We start from the raw sequence: 22,475 nt of genomic DNA on the forward strand, positions 1-22,475 counted from the left end.
TTATGCTGCACTGTATCTACACGTTATTGTGTTGCATTGTATCTACACCTTATTGTGCTGTACTGTATCTACACCTTATTGTGCTGTAACGTATCTACACCTTATTGTGCTGTACTGTATCTACACCTTATTGTGCTGTACTGTATCTACACCTTATTGTGCTGTACTGTGTGTACACCTTATTGTGCTGTACTATATCTACACCTTATTGTGCTGTACTATATCTACATCTTATTATGCTGCACTGTATATACACCTTATTGTGCTGTACTATATGTACACCTTATTGTGCTGCACCATATATAGGAATACTAAATCATATTCGAGTTTGTATTAACATACTTACGAAAGCAAAACATATTTAATTTTACTTTGAATAGTCCAGCAGGTAAGTGTGGACATCTGCGCTTCTCAAGCACAAAATGTTATTTGAAATTTTTTACTGAAACTTCATCTGATGTTGGGGGTGAGGGCAATGTTCCCTCTGAGATAATGCTGTTTGGGTAGATTAAGTGTGTTGAGGCAATTTGGATAGTAATTCTTTTCCAATTTTAGCTTTGTACTAGATTATGTTTCTTTCTTCTTTTTTCTAGCTGGTCAAATTGAGAGTGTAAGGTAAATTGTGATAGTAGTTCCTTTCCAAGTCACAGCTAGGTGGTTTTTGATGGCTGTTGGATTGCTGTTAATTACTGGGGGGGGGGGGGGGAGGAGGACCAGACAGATGCGCCACCCCCCCCCCCAGTTCCAAAAAACTGAAAAGGTATTTTATGTTTTTGTGTTTCCCCCTCAGATATGTAGTATGTTTTATTTTAAAAAAAGAATTTTATATAAAAAATTTAGTCTTAGAATTTTTGATGGGGTATTTATGTTTCCTTAATGTTATCTAAATGGTTGTTCGTCCAAGCCTGGGTTTTTTCACCTTGTTCGAAGTTCCTTCTCTTGTATTTTTTTGTGACCTTTGCTCGAGGTCGCCTAGGTCTCAGTATCTGCTATATGTAGTGATGCTGTATTGTGTGTATGCTATTTTATATATATGTTTGAGACCGCAATTTTAGATTCAGTGTTATTTTTCCCAGTTGTATTTCTTTTCTACTAATTTGGCTTTAGGATTCGATGTATTCTATTATGTTATATTCGATTAGATAGTTTTGGTTTTTGAATTTTGACGATGGAACGGTGTACTATATTTGTTTTCCATTTTTTTTCCCCTTGTTTTTTGTTGGGAATTTTTTTTCTATTGCTTTAATCTAATTTAATGTGTCGTTCCTCGCGGTAGCTCTAGTAGTATCAATCAATAGGTAGCTTACGCTCGATGCAAGGTCCACACTTCTTTATTTTCATTGTGTTTCTCCTGAGTCGAGTTAGACCTCCTTTTATTAATATATCTAAATATTTTATTAGAAAGAATCCAAAATTGTTTATTTTCCACATGTGGGTTGGTCAAACCATACAGTACGGAAGCTGTATGGTTTTAAGATAGATAAAGAGTAAGTAAAATTTTAAACTATGAATTAGCCCCAGTTTGTATTTTATGTCTGAGTTTGGTCTGTTTATGTTCTACATGGAGAATTTTTTCAAAACTCTTTTATGGGCCTGTCCACTTCGCGTAGCGCCATGTGACTTAGCCCCATGAAATCATAGTCTTTACTTTCCCCATGAAGGTTCCCTGTATCTTTGTATATTGTGTCATTAAGTTTTCTAAGTTAGGTAAGAATTATATATATATATATATATATATATATATATATATATATATATATATATATATATATACACACATACATACATACATACATAGAAATAAAAAAAGAATAAAGAAAAAAGAAAAAAAAAACAATCCAAAAAAGATAGAAAGAAAATCACTTTTTTCCCTTATACTTCTCTTTATCTCTTTATCACAATTATTTGCCCACAGGCCATCATGGTGTCTACTATGTACTCTGTAATTTTGTATAAAGTTTTTTTTATTGAAGTCTCCATCCATATATAATATATTTGCCTTTTGATATCTCCCCCCTTTGTTTATTTCTTCTATCAATTTCAATTTACATGTTTTCCTGCTCTTGCACTGTATCATTGTGTGAAGTTTACTAAAAGGGTCTTTTTTACACAGTGGACATTTTTGCGATACTCTGACCATGTCGCGTCTCACTGCTACCTCTCCTATCAACCATGCATTGTGCATGCATTTGAAGCAGAGGCTTTGTATTTTTAGGGAGCATAATTTGGTCCAGTGCCCCCATGCTCTTTTCCAGTTAATCTCTATGTTCTCCTGTTCTACTTTACTTTTAGTTTTTCTTTTGTTATTTCCTCTCAAATGTATCTATATGTTAGTTTTCCTCCTGGTCCCATAAACTTTTTATATCCCTATATTTGGTTAGTATTTCTTTGATATGTCTAAATTTTATTGGTATTTCTAGTGTTTTTTTTACAAGTTTATTATTTTTATAAATGTCCCCCCTGTTTCTCATTGTGAACCCAAACCAGTAGACGTATATTCCCTCCCATGGTGATGTTGGTATTGCTTTAATCTTTTTAAATATATTGATAATATTTGCAGTCTTTATCCAAATGGGGTTGGAGAGTGCTAGTTCCCCCTCTCTTGTGCTCTATCGAAAGTTTCCCTCTTGACGTAGTGGGTCTTAAAATCCCATATGTAATTAATAATCTCCTTATCTAGTTTTTCTAAATTTGTATTTTCTATGTCAATAGACTTGGTAATAAAATTTATATTCGCGTACATGTACGTTTTGGCCACTTGGGCCCGTTCCATTAGACATAATGGCGTAAGTGCCCATGTGTTCACATTCGTTTCTAATTTCTGTTTCATATTTTTATAGTTTTCTTGTTCTTCTCTTATCCCAAAATAAATGCCCAATGCATTCACTCTTTCTTTAATTAGGCGTGGTGGTAATCCTGAGTGATTTCCTCTCTAGCTCCCTATTTTCAGTATTTTCATGATTTATTTATGACCCAGAGGCCTTACCAAATTGTTCTAATTCCTTCTCTAGGTGTTTAAAGGAATTTTGTCTATAATAAAGTTCGTACAATCGTCTGCATGCTGTAGCATTTTTATTTCGTCTTTTACATTTGGAACTGTAATACCTTCAATCTTCCTATTAAGTCTTATTCTTATACTTAGAATTTCAATTGCTGTTACCTATAATAGCATAGATAGCATTCCACATAGGCTGGAGTTATGTTTTCAACAATCTCGTGATTTAAAAGTGATATTTTGAAAATAACATACGAAAGTGATTAAATATGTTGAATTGGAAATAACACCGTAATATTTAGCATTTCTCACAATTATTCACTCGTTGGTCCAGGAAAAACGCTTTATCCACATGTAATAGCTTCACTACTTGCGTTGAATGTGTGATTTTATAGCTATTGAAACATTTATCACTTCCAGTTCATTGCCTCTTCAAATCAACACAATTCCATTGCCTGAAATGACAAATGAACGCAATCGACTCTAAAGAAAGTTTTGCCATTCTTGATAATGGGGTACTTTTGAATTCCATTTCACTATGATGATATGTTACCACAAAAATGTATTCTGGCTCAACATGATTGGTGTCGATAGTAAACTTCATCACGGAAGAATTGAGAAAGTGTAAAGAGCGCATGTCAAATAGGATGGAAGCAGAGAACATTATAAGGACTCAGGTACGTGGAATTGAGATTTTAAAGGAGGACTCCCTGCAGGATGTATCAGTGCCTGTCGAAGTGATTGAGCTACTTGGACAAGCTCGTTGTATCCTTGACAAAACCGATATCAATTCTATGTCAGTCAGCGAAGACCACCGGTACAGGGCCTCGCAAGTCTATACTGGGCATAGGGGCAGACCTCTTTATGACATAAAAAAGGAACAACTACAATTTTTCATCGGTAATTTCTTAACTCAACTGACACACTAACATGCTGTATATTATATTTACATGTTCCATTGTTATCCCCTAACACACAAGCAGTGTTTACTGCTTCCAACTTTATTTTTCTGATGTTCATGCACAATATTTGATAATGCTTCCGTATGCAAGCAAATCATAGAGGTGTCATTTTTAAGCGTTGATAGTTTTCAATATTGTAAGACATGACATTCTTTATTGAGTATCATTATCTGTCCGTCTGGCTAAATGATTTCGTTATCCTAAATATTATAAGGTATCGGGATTTAAGTTGTTTATGCAACAACACTTAGGAAATGATAAATGGTAAACATCAGTTTGGTAATGCCACTGAGTATATTATTCGCACACCACCCCGTTTGTTTGTACCCCGTTACAAATTTTACAATAAAAAGTATCAAGGACATAAAGATGCACGAAATTAAGTAATTTCATTCACTGATTTATAATTTCTAACTTACAGTTGATAATAGCTTCCTAACACTGCGGACCTATTGGCATTTCAAATCAAACGGACGCTCTCGATCTAAACAAGCAACAGATTGCTCACTGACCTTTTCTGGTTTATAGAACAGTCCATTTCATTAAAAATGTCTATGTTTAATATTTCGTGACCAAACTGAGCAAATGAAAAGGACAACTCTTGTATACACATGCTAGAGACATGTAACACCAAAAATTTCCGGAATTAATGAAATTATCAAAGACGGTGAACTACATTACCCCTGTTGCTTAAAAACATAGACTTGCCTATGCAAATATGGCGACTATGTTACTTACAAAACTCCCGTTTGATTCGAAACGCCAACAAAATGACAGTGCATGGCACTCTTTGGTGGCAATCAGGTTAGAAATTATGAATTAAATGACTAAGTTTTGCGATTTTGTTTATATCCTTGATGCATTTTCGTTTTAACATCGGTGTGTGTGTGTGTGTGTGTGTGTGTGTGTATGTGTGTGTTGGCAGGTTTGCAAATAAATGGGAGCATGTACGAATATTTTAGTCCTTAAAGAACCATGTATTGAAATTTAATATATAGTACTGTCAGACTTCACATGCTATTCTACAATCGATACTTTTACCACCGTACATTATAAGAGAAATTGTGTTTTCTTTGGTTTGTTTGCATGATTCTTTATTCCACATGATAGTCATGTAGTGCATTTTTTCAAAATAATTGAATTATTTCATAACGCAAAACTTTCCTCAAGTAGAAAGTATAAAAAGATAGGATATTATTAGAAACATATATCCTATGCGTCTCAAAATAACCATTGCTTTTATTTTCGTTTTAATTAAATAACATTTTTATTACCAAATGCTGTAAAACATTATTTACAAAAAAATCTGACAGTTTATATTCATATGGTGTTTGCATCACTTTATAAAACGTCACACGTGATTGGCCAATCTCAGCGTGCTTTGACCTCATGTCTTTTTATTGACGTCATCTGTTTTCATGCATCAGAATTACACGCGCTGTTTGAACATTATTATTTTCTTTTCCTGTTTGAAACTTCATTAGTTGGGTATTTGGAATAGAAGTTAAGTGGCTAAGACTTCATCGTGTAAGAATAACTATACTATATACCTTATGATGTTTGCACACGTTTGCCCAAGAACTCAGATGATTTTGAACCATCGTGATCGCGCTTCGGCTCAAAACGTCTTCCTGGTGCAAATTTTTTATTATCATACACATATAATTAAAATGTGTCTATAGTGACTGTTAATGCTTTTTATACGCTGAAATTTTGTGTTTTAGACATTACTAACCGATATATCTTCTCTCTATTACATCCACATGACATAAACCTTTATATGGAAAATCTTTCTCGTGCTTTGGAAAATTATTTGTAATCACGTCTGTATTAATTTTTCTCCAGAAAATTAGTTTACATCAGGAGATATGGCAAGTTTGCTTGGGGTAAGCAGGAGAACTGTAGAGCGGAGACTAGCAAACTTCCGCTTGACTCATGGGATACGATTCAGTGATATAAGTGACAATGAGCTCATATCGATGGTGCATTCAATAATCAACAACTTTCCTCGTTCAGGTAAGATTTCTTTTTCTTCAACTAAATGACTTCTCTGTGTACAGTAAAATAGTTGTTATTTATGTTCATTGATGTGTATATTGTTATATCAGTTTTGAAATTTTAATTGGGGATGGGGCTTTGCTTTTCCGCAACTGTTTTTAAAGATCAATTAACGACTCTAACTTTGTAGTGACTCCTGGTCATTTTTCCATACAGCGACTTTGCCCAACATAGCCCAAGCGCCGACTAAAAGATATTTCGGCATGGGGCTCAAACTGTAGATAATAACTGACGTGTGTTAAAAACTCTCATTTTTATTTGCAACAAGAATGGTATTTAAACAGATGAAAACATGATCAGTGCTTTCATAAACTGTGCCGATATCGTTAAACTGCCGGTGATTGTCATAGACTAACAAGTGCAGTTCGATTTGCATGTAAAACGAAATCTTTGTGGGAAAGCTTAAAGGCATTTGAAAGGATTGGTCCGAAGTTAATCAGATTCAACAAACAAGCGATCTTGCATACATTTATCCTATCAAATTTCAAATTCAGTCCAGTGGCCTGCTACTTCTGCAGCGACCTGAACACTACTAAGCTTGAAAAATACAACAAAAGCGTGCTTATAGGTGTGAGTATGATTATTTACACAAGCATTTATCATTAACTCTTAAGGCAAAACTGACAACCCTGAAAGTGTGCAACTTAGGTCATGAATTTAGAGACTTTCAAATTCTGAATAAGTGTGCGCTTCCCAATGTTTGGATAATTTTATATGTTATAAGAATATAATAAATATTTGTTTATAAATACAATTTTAGATAGTGAATTATGTTAATTGCCCCAACAATGAAAACCCCATTGTATGGCAAACAAATAGCTTATGTATGCAACTGTCATTCTGTGGAATGAGAAACCGAATCACCTAAGAGACAAATCACATTTTAATTCATTTAGATCCTTAATCTTATCCTGGAATGGTACAGACTGTAAATGTTATATCTGCAAATAAATAAATAATGTTTTTTTTATGAATTCAATGCTTGTAGTCATGTTTTAAATACTTGTTTCTTTAGGTTTAAAGACAATCGAATGTCATCTCATTTCACAAGGTATCCATGTACAAAGAGAGAGATCAAGGAGAGCAGTTAGAACTGTAGATCCGGTTGGACAACAATTGAGGCAGCGAAGGGTTTATTCAGTTCCGTCCCCTCTTGCCCTGTGGCATATGGATGGCAATCACAAACTGATACGGTAGTGTTCCACTCAGTTGTATTACATGTGCTAACAATAAAGTTGTGTGTAATCTCTAATTCTCAGTACCCAAAGTTTCGTTAATTTAATTTCCTAGGCTCCGAAATCCTAAAATTAAAAGACACATAATTTTACTCCAAATTTTCTATATCTTAGCATCTCCAAGATAAAACCTTTCAATTCTGAACACATTTTATTGGAAGGAAAAAGTTAAGCATAAAAAATTCAATCAGTTCTCTTAAATAGTTCGGACGTATAACATGAAAATTCGGCAAAGACATCATAACATCAGATCCATCAATGGCAGTTAGTTACTTGTTAATGTATTATTAACGATATTCATTCAGTACATGTTAATCTTGGACGTTAATGATGATTAGAAAAGGGTAAATTTGGTGCTTATTTTCCCGATTTTTACAAGTCTATCATGTTGGAAATGACATATAGTAGTGGGTCAAGTTGATGAAATAACGCGTATACAAATAATCTCTCAGACATGTTTTGTTCCTCATGTGATCTTGTCGTGTTATATGATATTCATATTAATTGCTTAATGTGCCCAGATGATTTGATAATATATGCATCTAATTGTAATGGCTTGCAAAATGCCGACGTAGACGGTGTCTAACTCTTTAACACTAACACAATTTGAGGTAATATTTCATGCAGTTGGTAAACTTATCAATAATTGGCAATTAAAATAAAATTAATTGTACTGAGGTTAGCAGAACATAATAATTGTTTAATGCTCTGGTAAGCTTGAATATTTTTGTCGAAGTAAAAAGTAGCCATCGCAGACAAATGCGAAGGTAGGGGGCTAAATTTATAAACTCTATTCTTCAACCTATTACAACTTACGATCATGAAATTTGACATAATCGACTCTGGTTGATGTAAAGAGGTTAAATGACATGAATGTTTATGACTAACTATTTATTAGGATTTTGACATTTTCTTTTGGACATTAAAACGTTTAGTAGCATCGAGTTAGGGGAATATTTCCATCTCATATGCAATGTTGAACACATAATACCGGGTACATCTATCGGAACACCCAAATGACTCCCTTGTCCTTCAAATGTGCACATGAAAACACAAAACAGTGACACGACTATATAGTGCAAGATTCTAACAAGCTTAATCAGATATTTAGGATTTGAACATGTTTGTGAGATAAATATTAATAAGCTTGGAACAGAAACAGCTTCAACCATTGGTACAGTTGAAACTCGCGGTTTTCTTACAGCTATTATTCCAAGAGATGCTAAATATTACTCCATTTGTGTAAACAAAGCAGAGGCCGAAAAACATTTTGCCTGCATTGGTTATAAATATAAAGACAAGAGAGAAATATTATTTCATATTTTTGAGGAAACTGGGTTTGATATTCATATGGACATCAATAAGTTATTTGGTCATTTAGTATTCATGTTTAATTAAGATATGACACCAATAACTATGAATCTTACAAATATCTGAGCAATACAATGTTTAATAAGAATGAATCAAGAATGTGTTGACATTCAATTGCTTAGCAAACTTTATAGGAACACTTGGAGATTTTCTTCAGTTATAATGCATTTCTTAGCTACTTTCAAATATCTTAATGACGGGAGTTTACATTTAACACTTATGTATGTGGAGTGTAAGGTATGATGGGCGACATTCGAGAGTGAGAGATCAAGCAATGTGTCAGTGATCTACTTTATATTAGATAATAATACGCGCGGTGTTATCACTGTTATATCCATCTCTTGCAGGAAAGCAATACATTTTCTTGTCTCATATAACGTGGAAAGCGATATACATATATTCTGCAGATGGCGTTTTGTAATACACGGATGCATGGATGGTTTCACAAGACTTATTGTCTACCTAGCTTGCAACTGTGATAATAGAGCTTCAACAGTTTTAAACCATTTCACTGAAGCAGTTTCCAAATGGGGCCTTCCTTCCCGAGTGAGAGGGGACATGGGTGTGGAAAACCGTGAAGTTGCTCAGTACATGCTCTCACACCCTCGTCGGGGCCTTAATAGGGGAAGTTTTCTAACTGGAAAAAGTGTCCATAATTCGAGGATAGAGAGGCTATGGCGTGATGTGTATAATGCTGTGCTTTCTTTATTTTATGAGCTTTTCGTATCATTGGAAGTCAAAAGCTTTTTTTTATCCAGATTCGGAGAAACATGTCTTCTGCTTGCATTATGTGTACAGAAATGTGATAAACGACAGACTATTCCAGTTTATGAATTCATGGAACAATCATAAATTGAGAACTGAGAACAACAAGACTATCTGCCAGCTATTTATACTTGGAATGCAGCGTATATTTAACGAGAATCAATTAATTGCTAACGAATACTTCGAAGAATTAGATCAGGTGAGAAGCTTGTCTCGTTTTAAGCAATGTGGCCTATTGGTAAAGAAAGAAACCAGAAAGACTGAAGAGATTTGAAACTGGGCACTATCCAATCTGCACGTTCCTTAAAATACCTACCATTATTTTATCAATGTCTGTGTGTGTGTGTGTGTGCTTCTAATTAGCAGTGTATGTGATTACCAAAGTCATAACAAATGACTACAACTTCACAGTGTGCTACTTCGTTAAATGGAAAGTACCTGTATTTTCGAAATATATTCTATCAAGCTCATAAAACATACCAAATTTACAATCAGCGAAACATTACAATAACAATATAAAGCAAAATTCCCTGCAATTCAATATAAATAGCATTTAAAGGACATCTGATTGCAACATTTCTGCTTTATATAACTTAACAGACAGTATTCGACAAAAGTTTTAGAATTTCAGAAAACTGTTTGTCCAATATCGAGGAACAATTTCTTTTAGCACGAAAAACTTTCATGAGTTTACCATGCAGAGACCAAATTACGAATTTGTTTATTGCCGGTTCTGCAAGACAGTATATGCTATTCTCTTAGCCTAACATTTGTTGGTGATATTTGGAAGTTAGAACTGAGCCACCGTAGCTCATTCTCTTAAACGAATTCATTTCTTAAGAGCCAAACTTAATTGTGTTTTTGAATCATTTTTTTTAACTATAAAAAATGAATGAATACATTGCAGACAAAATTATTATTAGTATTATTTTCTTCATTTAGGACGCTCTACCAGAGTATGGAATGGATCCAGATGCACCGTTACCTGAGCCAAGTGATGAAGACAATATCGACGTGCCATCAATAGAGCTACTTAATGAAGAACAGTTGCATTCTTTCAATGCCAAAATGAGTGGAATTCACGTAGCTGACCTTTCTGACATTGAACCATATTTGCATGCTTTAGATTCTGTTGATGAGGTTTTGGAAGTTTGAAGTCGATAATTCATGTACTCTACTACATTTCCGTTGATTATATGGGGCGATTTTACTTTCTGCAATTGCTCAAAGCAGTATTTTATCATCAGTGACAACTTTCTTTCATTCCTCCATTTGTAATTAAATTCATCTTAACTCCCTATTTGTAAGATTACAAATGTATTAATAACATAATCTTTGTTCCTTATTAAATAGACTGTGATCCAATACAGCTCTATGTTTAAAATAATAAATGAATAACTTGCGCAAGACTTCGTCAACTGAAATCTGAGTATCAAATCTACTCCTAATAGGTATGTCCGACTGTACTAAAATCTAATTAATAGTGTTGATAGTTTTTGTATTATAAAAATCCAATAAGCGGTAATAGAACATGCGTTTGATTGAATTCAACTGAAATCTCCGCAGAGTACGCATATTACCTGTATTTATTCGTATTTATACAAATTCTGTCAGTATTATCAAGCATTTTTCTGTGTAATTCAGGGATAGCACTTTCCGTTCTGTTTGGTGTATATTTGTAATCCTCCATGATTGATTATATGTACCCATATTTGTCTAAGTTAATTTCAATCAATGAAAATGTCACTTACGCCGAGTGGAGACAGTACTTAAAAAAATAAATACAAATTAAATAATTTATTTGTCAACTGAAAGTTGTGTTCTAGTTCTATCTTTTAGTTTCTTTTAAGTGTAATCATCATAAATGTAATGTGTCCTCTTGTAACTAAACGTAAAATGCGTCAATCTTTCTTAACAGCTATGTCCGCGCGCATTTCTCCGAGAACCTAATTAAGTGCCGACCGTGTTTTGATAACTGACTTGTGGAAGTATTTGTTGTATTGTTGCACTGAACGAAAAGCTGGACTCCTTTGTATTATCACGTTAATTATGTCTTTTGAATCAAATAAAAGAGGTGGAATAAAAGAAAAGTTAAAAGGCACAAAAATCTTATAAACTTAAAATCTAGTGATCCCGGTCGTATGTCGTGTGAACTCGCTTCATTTGAATAATCGAACACTGTTATAAATGGTATCGTGTACTCTTTCATAACTGTTATCAAAGATAGCAATGCAGCCAAGCGAAATGAATACTTCGTAAAATAAAGAGCTTGTTTTTGGGCAAGCGAGTTTCAGAGAATTTTTGAACTGGCACTTAGAGATATCCTCAAGGATGATAAGAAGTTTCATTAATACTTCCAATGAAATCACGACATCAATATTGTACTAACTGAACAATACAAAAAATTAGTTTCGACATAGAAGATCGTTTCATGAAATAAATGTCGCGTTTTTTGTTTTTGTTTTTTAAAAAAGGATTCTTATTTGGGGGTATATCAACATTTAGTCTAGTTCCCTGCTCTGTGGACTCCCGATCTGGCAGGATACTATTAAACACCACTATGGGAATTAGACTCATCAATAAAATAAAAAGCATTGACGTGTTACACAGATTTTTCGCGCACATGTGATGGTTGTTGAAACCAGTTGGAACGATCTTTTACAACTTCATTAGAAAAAGCAATTTATTAAAATTGTTATCGACGTGATTGTAAAAGGAGGATTCAGTCAGTAAACAGCCCAATTCCCTAACGCCTCCCCCTCCCTCGGTTTTCTCGATGTCAAAGCGAATTTTCAATTTTTGGAGGTACCTCGGTAACTCGCGCCCTCGCTTATAATGCGGTCTATGCTTGTGGACACTGTTTGTGTACGAGTTATCGAGGGAGAGGTATATATATATATATATATATATATATATATATATATATATATATATATATATATATTGCTATGCCCGTCTCACATTAAAAAATACTATATTGTTACGTATATATTGTTTTTTCATTTTTGGTGCATTACTTAAGATTGCAATGAAGGTACCTTAATATGTGTTGACTCATTTCAAAATCAATATTAATAAAGAACCTGTTTACAAGTTTGGGGTAATTTCACATTTGATGATTAAGCCTGATGAGTTCTGTCGCAGTGAGAGGTATCGTGAAACATGTGAAATGGGAGGTGTTGATAGATAGATCTATATCGAATAGGAAATTAATGCAACGTAGAGGCTTAAAGTGTATACAAGGTATATGAGTTGAACAATGAATTCATTCCGATTTTTCTATGTTCTTATTTAATGTTATTCTGCAGATATATTTAATGTTTTGTTTAGATATAATTTGAGAGTTGGATTACTCATCAAAATTACAAAGAGCTCATTGACTTTTCAATAAAATATTATTCTGTGATTATTGTTATTATTGTGAATTCATTCAAAAGAGTTCTAGACAATGCCATTGTTATACATTAATAATGTTAGTACATCAGCACATTCAGGATATGGAATTCATATGAAACACCCTATTCTTTTGGACTTCGAATATAATGCTTAGTATTTGTAACGTTTCCCTCTTAGTAAGAGGGGTGGTTAATTGGATTTGGCTGGAGTTATCTAGAGGATGACCTCCCTCGATATTATAACCCGGCGGGAGTGAAAGAAGAATATAATTTTAACAGAGAACTGAGCGAGAATACCTGGAAGAAATAAAACAATACGAGCCCCCTTTGACAAGAAAATAACACATTTAATTAGAACAAATTAATAACGCCAATTCCAATTCAAGTTAGATTATATCAATATAATTCAACAGTCGCGTCCAATTTGTATTTATTTCGTCATCATAATAAAAGGTGAAAAGAGCGCAATGTCCACGACTGATTTGCATCATCACCTTCCTATCTTGACCGTATATCCACGTCTCCTAGTTCATCCTCGCTAAGCTGTGTGCTTTGGCCATTCATGGACTTACTGGTCCTTTTATTCTGACTTCGTCATTCTTTTTCTCAGACTTCTGTCTTCAGACTGTCCAGTCTCTATCCCATAAAGATGTTCCTTAAAGGACAAAATTACCCCTAAATTTCTGTATACCCCACTCTCTAGACGTACATAAAATTCCCTCACGTTACTCAGAGCATGTTGGCTATCCACACACTGTGTAAATTTAGTATGGTTGGACAGTGACCTTGCTTCCAGTGGCAGGTCTTAAATTACCACGCGAGCGTCTATTGAATATTGCCGTATTCTTTTACATATGCAACTACATGTTCGATTGATATTGCATGAAATTCACAAATTGTAACTCGCAGCAATCCTTAACCTACAAGATTATTCAAACATTACAAAATCAGATATAATTAGGTAAGTATTGTCCTAACAAAGGAAGTTATTGCAAATAATCCTTGGAAATCCTACATATATGAACATTTGGATCGTATGCAATCAATTCTACCAATGAACTAATAACTGTAAAATTGAAAGGTAAATTGCATAACAATTCTAGCATAAACACTTTCCATGAAAATGAATAAAAATTAAGTCGCATAACATCTCTAGCATCAACACTTTCCATGAAATTGAATAACATAAATTGCACAAAAACTCTAGCATCACCACATTTCCATGAAATTGAATAAACGATACATATATGGAAACCTAATCATAGAAAACACATTTGTATAAAGCAAGCAATCAAATAATAGAATATTACGTGAAACTAAACTTGCGTAACTTGTTGATGTTCTCTTTCAGAACATACGCTTCCGAGCATTAAAACCTGTCTTTCTTTTACAAGACGGTCTCCTGGTCCTTTTCTTGTTTAACAAGGATAGCAATATTGTCTTTAGGCCTCCTCCGAAGTCTAGACTCCTCTTTCAGGAAATTTCAGACTTATGAATTTTGACTAAGGTCGTCACTTTAAAGTCTGATTGCTTCTAAAGTGTACGCCTTAATTTATTCTGCCCAATCGTGGGCAGCGGTCCCTAATTTTTTCCAAAGAAATAATTCCTTTCATCAGGTTTAGACAGGTCGGAATCTGTGAACGACGGTGCGTAACTATTTCCCTTTGAAAATGATAAGTGGACATAGGTTCCTACCAAGCGGTTAGGGTTGGTAGCTCAAATGTTTACTTTGTAAGGGCCGTGTTAAGATAGCCCGGTGAATTTCACTTAGTTGGAATGCTGCCCCTTTGAAGTTTACACGGACATGGGCTGAGATGAACGAAGAAAGGTCGAAGTGATTCCTCATAAACACTTTTCTGGCTTAAACGCGATAAAATGTTAATGACCAACACATTCAACTTTAAAGTTCACTGCAATTCAAACTTCGACACTTCACAGTGCTATTTTCGATTTAATTCATAATACTATAATTCCTCTTAAAGTTTCATTTCATAACTTATAGAACTAAATTATTTGTAAATTGTACAAAACTTGACGGTGTTGCTACATTAGGCTCATTACTTTCAGACCACAGAATCGTAACAATGTTTTATTTTGAAATTTTACAATAGTCTTATATGTATCTCATTTCCGCTGTTTACACTTTCTTGAGACGGTACCTTATCGAAACCTGCTTTGGACGGCATTCAGTATGTATAATTGTGTAAACATTGGTCAAAACAAAATTCTACGAAATACTATTGATAAATATATGTAAGCAACGAAATATCTGTTATATTTCTTTAATAACATTAATAAATTTGATTTGACATGATGTTCTTATTTCTTAGTCAGCCAAATTTTAGATTTTCATATTTTCATTTGCCAGGATTTCATATAAGTAGGCAATACATAGTATTCGATTGTACCATGATAATCAGTGGCGTAACTACCTTAGTAGCAGGTACAGCCGTGCTGTGGGGCCCGGAAGTGTTTTGGGTACGGCCCAACCAGAAAAAAAATCATTTAAAGTGACAGTAAGGGGGGAGGGGGGATGGCGGTGCAAAAAGTTGTATGTGTGGTCCGTGGTGAGATAGCTACGCCACTGATGATAATGTAACAATATTATTCATTTACCAAATAATATTGATAAGAAAACCTTATTTCTAGGTCTGCATGAAATTGTCATGCATTGTGGAAGTCTTATTTTATGAAGTTTGTGCTATCCTAATGAATTAAAATCATTATCGCTTTATATAGATGACATTGATAATATGCAAATAATAGACTAAACTGCACACATCCACATACACACACCACAAATATATATATATATATATATATATATATATATATATATATATATATATATATATATATATATATATATATATATTGGCTAACGCCCACTGAAATATTATCAAGTCATAGCCATCATCTCTGTGAAGTTTATGATAAAACAAATATTCAATTCTAGTAAAATCAAACAAATAAATTGCTTTTTTTTCCATTCCCTATCTCCAAGCAGATTTTGACTGAGGTGAAAAATGTCAGATTACATTTTTCCGAAGTATTCGTTCAGAAATGCATAGTCAAAAAAGGAAAATAATGCGGCATCATCTGGTAAATGTCCCAAAGGTAAATAAAGGGCATTTATGCAAGTAGAACTTCTAGGAAGCACACTTCCATCATCAAAAAATTCAATCTTGGGTGGCATGTAGTATCCTAAAGCTGGTATCTCTGCAGATGCCGTCACAAACTGTAATATTTTCTCCAGTGTAACTTTGGCTTTCTCCGTTCCTCTTCTACCACCTATAAAAAGCAATAGAATTATATATATATATATATATATATATATATATATATATATATATATATATATATGATCTTAAACCAAGTGACAGATATATATATTCAAATATATGATCTTAAACCAAGTGACAGATATATATATTCAAATATATGATCTTAAACCAAGTGACAGAAAAACGCCAAAACCAGCAAGTTTTGTAAACAACTAATTTACTTCTCTAGAATACGAAATGAAAATTTAAAAAAGAAAACTTGCAGTATAGTGAAATGGATGCCAAATAGTCATAAATGTTTTATCACAAGGCCAAAGATGTAGACTAATCGGAGTGAATCCCAGTTTTGAATGTGCTGATGTACCAATAGCCGCTCGCTGATACTGAATGCCGTTCACAGTGCGGTGAATACAAAAATAAGGGATGGTGGTTGCGTGCTGAAGAGTGATTCTTCTAGCATTCTGTTCAGGAGTAGGTTTCATACAATAAACATAACAGCAAGTTTGTTATTTAATAAAATTAAAATGTTGTTTTCATGTGTTAATGCCGAATATATTTCATGTGAAACAAAAAGCAATATATTTTATATGTGAACATGTGAAGCTCGCTGAAATGGAAATGTCACGTTTTTTATACTACACAATGAGATATAACCGGTATTAACATAGAAAAGGATATATATATATATATATATATATATATATATATATATATATATATATATATATATATATATATATATATATATATATATATATATATCTGTGTTTGTGTGCGTGTTTATCGTTTATGTCGGATGCGGGAGGTCGTGGGTTCGATCCCCGGCCGAGTCATACCAAAGGCTTACAAAAACGGTACTAACAGCTGCCTCGCTTGGCGCTCAGCATTAAGAGGTTAGTGTTAGGACTGGTCGGCCCGGTGTCAGGATAATGTGACTGGGTGGGACATCATACTACATGTCTGCGGCATGATGCCCCAGTGCTAGACATCACTATAAACTGCCACATTGCAGACATCGTAGCGATATGACTGAAAAATTGTTAAAGCTACGTTAAAAATCCAAATCACATCACATCACATCGTTTATGCAAACCTAGCTAGCTGCCACAAAGAAGGACTGAACATATTGTTTTACAATAAGTCGTAGAAATGTGAATGTAAAAGAAGAAAATGTCCACCTCTCTTTAGAGGCTATATAAACCTTTCGCATCGAACGTCTCTCAAAATGTGTATATATTGGAGTCCTAGTAATCATTCTAATCTAACACAACATAGGTACAACGGACTGAACACAGATACAATTTAGATAGTATGGAGTAATTCAGGAGTAAACATGTAATATCATTATATTAATAATAATCTTTAAGAAACTAGTTCAATTATAACCATGGCGCAAACGAAAAACATTTACCACATATTTCATTTTGATAAATGTATATCTATAATCTATGAAATCAGAACTACCTCTTTCTTGTTATCTTTACAGATGTTATATATTTACCTGAAACTTCTTTAAGGTATGCTATGAATTTTTTATATGTACCATCCTCCTTCAATCTTCTGTTAGATCCGATATCTGAGAATACTGGTTTTAGGACATGGATAAATTTTCTCTGTGTCAGAGTTGACCTTGCAGAAGGCCTGAAGAGATATTTAATACACGGCTTTCGGCGCATTAACTGAAAAGTAACATTTCAATACATAAAAAAGTTGTAATTGACCCAAACTGTTTCACTGGCAAGGTTGCAATAACAAAATGGACTTTGTACCATAACTTCTATTTGCACATAAGACTTTATTATCAGTTTGATTCTTATCTAGTTATGCGCATCTTCAGTTTACTTCTCAAGAATTGGAAAATATGATGGGTACTAAATTTAAAAAGCTTGATGAGATTAGCTGATATTCACATAATCTAATACATGATCAACTTGTGCTTTTAAAATAACCTTAACAATGTTTACAATCCTTATTTAATAAACAAGCTATATTGTATATTGTGGTCCCAAAATCACTGCCAAGATTTTTAGTGTATAATAATAACAGGTTACAAGAGATAGGTCCGGGTTACAGCTGCAGGTTTGGGAAAGTTTAGATACTCATTTGTTGTTGTTGAGTTTAATTATAGTAGCGTTCGCACAATTGTGCATGTGCCACTTTTTTCTGACTGCACCGCAGCCTGCTAGTTGTTCCTGGGGAAGGGATGGTGCCACCTCCCCCAGGCTTTTATGGATTCAAGGAACCCTGATAGTTTGGCCTCAATCTGTGGGTCCATAAAGGTCCCTACAGTTGAATGGTTGGCTGTCATTAGTGGGAAGGAGAGCTCGGGAACGGTCCTGCTTGCTTTACATCGCTGTTTTCTTGTTGCATTTGCTTTTTTTTTTTTTTTTTTTTTTTCGAGATTTTTTTTTTTTCTCTTCAAAATGTTCTAAAAGGAGGGGGGATGTTCTATGCTGTTTATAGAGGTTCTTAGTAGATATCATGTATGAAGAGAGATTTTCAAGATTATTATGGTATTACTAGTCGAGGTGTTTAGGGTGTGTTTCCTACGTTATGTTATTTATAAGTTTTTAGATATTACCTCTTTAAGTTATTTATTAATTGATGTTTTTAGAGATTGAATGTTATTTATACTTTATTTAGCAAGAGACCGGAGTCCTAGCCGATTACACGGTTCGTTGAGGACATCTAGGACAGGAATCCTAGCTGATTACTCGGTTCGTTAAGGACATCTAGGGCATCCGATTTTGAGGTTTCCTTAGTTTTTTATATGTGCTTCGTAAGTGAATTATTTATTAATACTTTTATAAAATTGAATGATATGTTATGGTTTTTTATGTGGTGGCTTCTACATTTATTTAGCTAGTTACTGGGTCTTTTGGTTTTATGGGGATAGTAATTATATTTTGTTCCTAAGTCCTGCTGAGTCTATGAATTGATTTATATTTTTATATGCTGATTGTTTATTTTTATTAGAGTCCATAAGTAACTCTGGGTATGTGTGTGGTAATCCAATCTCTTTTTGGTTTTTGATAAATATTTTCCGAGCGAGTTGATATTTTGGGCATATATTGAATACGTGGTGTAGATCTTCGGTGGTGTGGCAGTTAAAGCAGTTAATGGTTGCTGGTTTGGGTCCTATAAACCTTCCAAAACTGCTTGCTAGTTTAGTTTTTCCAGTTATTATCCTGTTTATGGTTTTCTGTTCTAAATAGGTACCCTTAGGTAGCTGTATGTTCCTATCTACGTTTTTTGGGGTTTCATGGTGATTTTTCCCTTTTGTGGAGGAGTTCCAAAACTCATTTGTGCTTACATCAACAAAACCAAGCCGATTTAAGCCATCTCTAAATTGTGCCTGGACTGGTGTTAAGTTTTGGGACAGGAGCGTTTCCAATTCTTCTTCTGTTAGGAAACATGGTTGAGGCCCGTTCTGCATCAATGACAAACCTAACAATATTGTTAACAAGAATATAATGGGTACTTTAGAAAGTACCAAATATGACGCGCGTGTGATATTAAATGAAAGATATATTTAAAACAAATGAATCATTTTTCTGTTTCACGCTTATTAACTCCAAAAACGAGGCAAAGCCTGTTAAGCAAGAAATGTGGGTCATCGCAATCACATCTTACTAGGTGTTGAAATACGCCTGACACATGAGTGCACGCCAAAAATAGCAATGTATTGACCATGCCTGCAACAATGTCGTGTAAACTGAAACTGAGGTATAGGATTTAAAGAATGTCAGAAATATTTTTGCTAAAACAGTTAGGATCGCTTTTTATGTCAAGAGAGAGAGAGACAGAGAGAGTATACTTTCGTTCAATAACAGAATGAAAGACCTATACCATTAATTTACGCGACAAACGATTTGCTTTATCGATTGCTTACCAAATTGCAGACCAAAGCTATTTACCACAAAAATTAACATGAAAGCATATTATGCTCTGCCTAATTTTCACATCGCAAATATGTTGTCCATTGATAGCCGAATTATGACCAGCATAGTAAAAATTAAATCTACAGCAAGTAACGAAAATATAACACTTACCACAAACTAGTCCTGCACCAAAATAGTATTTCCTTTCAAGTCCACCGGAGTCATCTTTCAGTGTGTATGCACCCTCCTCAGTCATTTCAAAAAGTCTACATTCTTCTTTTATTATCTCTTGCATCATATGAGTGAGGAACTCCTTCCTTGGTCCCCCTTGGTCGGAAGCCTCTTCTCCATAAAATGTCACCTCAAGGGGTACCAGAAGGTTGGGCGCTTCCAGGATCTCCTCCATTCCTTTGCAAACATATTCATCCGCGATACATAGATGGATTGGGTTTCACCCTCCAGCGGTTCTGTTAATGATGTTTGGTCTAATTGTCTTCCAGTCATTACAGATTTTTGAAAATAGCGCAAGACAGCTACTGGGTCATGAATGTCCTTGCTGTGACAACAAAAAGGAGGATGTCAAGGTACTTAAATTACTGAATTCAGGTGGAATTTTGTAAACTAAGAAGGCGTCAATATATACTGAAACAAGAGAAAAGAAAAGCAACGGAGTCTAAGAATCTTAAAATCTGTCAGTTGTATCTAACTTTCCTACTTCAAAGGGCAAACACTCATTCATGTGCATGTGGCAGTGAGAAATAAAGATATCCACTGTAAACATGTAATTGAAGCCAAGCTATATACATGAATTAATATATTTTACTTGGATAACAAAGCAGAAGATATCCAACAAGATTAACTAGTTAATAGATATATTAGCAATCGGTGCTTATCGGCGTGCGTGTGTTTGTGTTAAACCAGTCTTTAATATTAAGAAAATAGTTACTTTTTTGCAGATGGAAACATAAACAGGTCACTTGGCACAAAAATACATAGTCCAGCATGTAAAATGAACTAATTAGAGTTAGCTGCATCTTATTATGCGTTATTATGACTCATCTAGACAAAAGAATTTCCACTATCTCATATAAAGTAGTGTATCGCTGAAAAGGCACAGATTGGCCTCAAGAAGGAAATTTTGTTTTTCATATACTTTGATCAAAGACTATTGATCGATTTTTTTTCTAAGCATGAATGCATACAGCAACCATACAACATGGCATCTCATAATTGGATCTTTCCGAAAAATATTTTTTAAAACATCTTACACTTCTTCCAAAATCACAGCCATGTTGTCAACTAAACAAGAAGACCTGTAATTTGTCATTACAGTATGATGCAGATCACCAATGTTGGGATGTCCGATTACATCATGATGTTCAGTGTTTCTTGATCCAGCACCATGCTCTTCACTGGTACGTTGTACTATTGCTACTATACCAGCATGCTCGCTAGTCCCTGAGTTGGGAAACATGGCCACGACATTATCCTGTTGTCTGATAGTTGGAACTGTGGGTACATTACTGTACATTGCACCAGTGTTGAGAGGTGGGTCTACAGTACTGGTGTTGTTGTGTGTTGTTACAACACTAGGCTGCTCACTAACGTTAGCTGGATCATCGCTGAAAACATTTACAACATTTGACAAATCAGATGCTTATAGATCGATTCAGATTTATGTCGTCCTGTAAGTTTCATAACAAGCATATGCATTCTACAAGACATACATTTTAGATAAGAACTGTACTGTAATAGTTGAAATATATGTAGGACACAACTGGAATGACTATAAAGTGGCATATTTATTAATCAAGGATGATTAAATTCCATCACCAGACTCTGTAACATGCAAGAGGATTGACAATGAAGCAAAACATCGGGTAAAAATCCACCAACAGGACATTTAATTAGTTTACATGGGTAGACCAGTGGACTGAGTAAAGGGGACAATGTATAACGCATGATCAATCTGCACTGGAGCCTCGCTTTCTTTTTCACTAAAGTGATGCTCTATTGTGATGTTTAGTGGATTCCATACATTTATATGCAGTCTACTTCCAGTAAATCACATATCAAGTTTGCAGGAACTGTACGAATGTAAATCATGTATCAGTTGTACATGCAACTATACTATATTCTACACAAATATGAATCATTTATCAAATGTACAGGGAGTTAGTTACACACTCCACACAAATATGAATCATTTATCAAATGTACAGGGAGTTAGTTACACACTCTACACAAATATGAATCATTTAAGGCAAATAATCAAGTATTGAAGGATGGACAGAAGACCGTCACACAAATTGTCTAGTCCTGAGTCAAGGAGATCTAAAACCTAGGTTCAAAAACATACAACTTACTTGAAAATTTCAATGCAATCTGCATCTTCTCCTGATTTCTGAAAATCATAAAAAATATGTGGGTACGTTTTTAGCAATAACACTCTCAATCCCCAACATTACGTAAATACTCTGCACACATGATACCATCGCATAAATTTAGTGATCTAAACAACAGGCACTT

General features: G+C 34.3%; 1 protein-coding gene and 1 long non-coding RNA gene across 3 annotated transcripts; one reads left to right on the top strand and one right to left on the bottom strand.

Moving 5' to 3' along the window:
- Window positions 1-3,618: 3,618 nt before the first annotated feature.
- LOC149783636 (uncharacterized) lies at window positions 3,619-7,091 on the top strand. Of its 2 annotated transcripts, none has more exons than XR_016414049.1 (3): window positions 3,619-3,895; window positions 5,803-5,973; window positions 7,031-7,091. It is a non-coding gene; the product is annotated as an uncharacterized LOC149783636 (long non-coding RNA). The 2 variants fall into 2 exon arrangements; XR_016414048.1 differs by lacking the exon at window positions 7,031-7,091 and adding an exon at window positions 6,510-6,587.
- Window positions 7,092-17,903: 10,812 nt separating this feature from the next.
- On the bottom strand, window positions 17,904-21,569 carry LOC149783637 (uncharacterized). Its single transcript, XM_089932877.1, has 5 exons — window positions 21,215-21,569; window positions 20,382-20,502; window positions 20,118-20,346; window positions 19,379-19,512; window positions 17,904-17,936 (listed from the first exon to the last, which is right to left on the bottom strand). Exons 1-5 carry the CDS (start codon window positions 21,475-21,477, stop codon window positions 17,904-17,906), a joined length of 780 nt encoding a protein of 259 aa, XP_089789003.1. The 5' UTR covers window positions 21,478-21,569.
- Window positions 21,570-22,475: the final 906 nt, after the last annotated feature.

This window comes from Sinohyriopsis cumingii, chromosome 14, assembly GCF_028554795.1.
Source record: "Sinohyriopsis cumingii isolate HCF-2022 chromosome 14, ASM2855479v2, whole genome shotgun sequence".
NCBI classification, from domain to species: Eukaryota; Metazoa; Mollusca; class Bivalvia; order Unionida; family Unionidae; genus Sinohyriopsis; species Sinohyriopsis cumingii.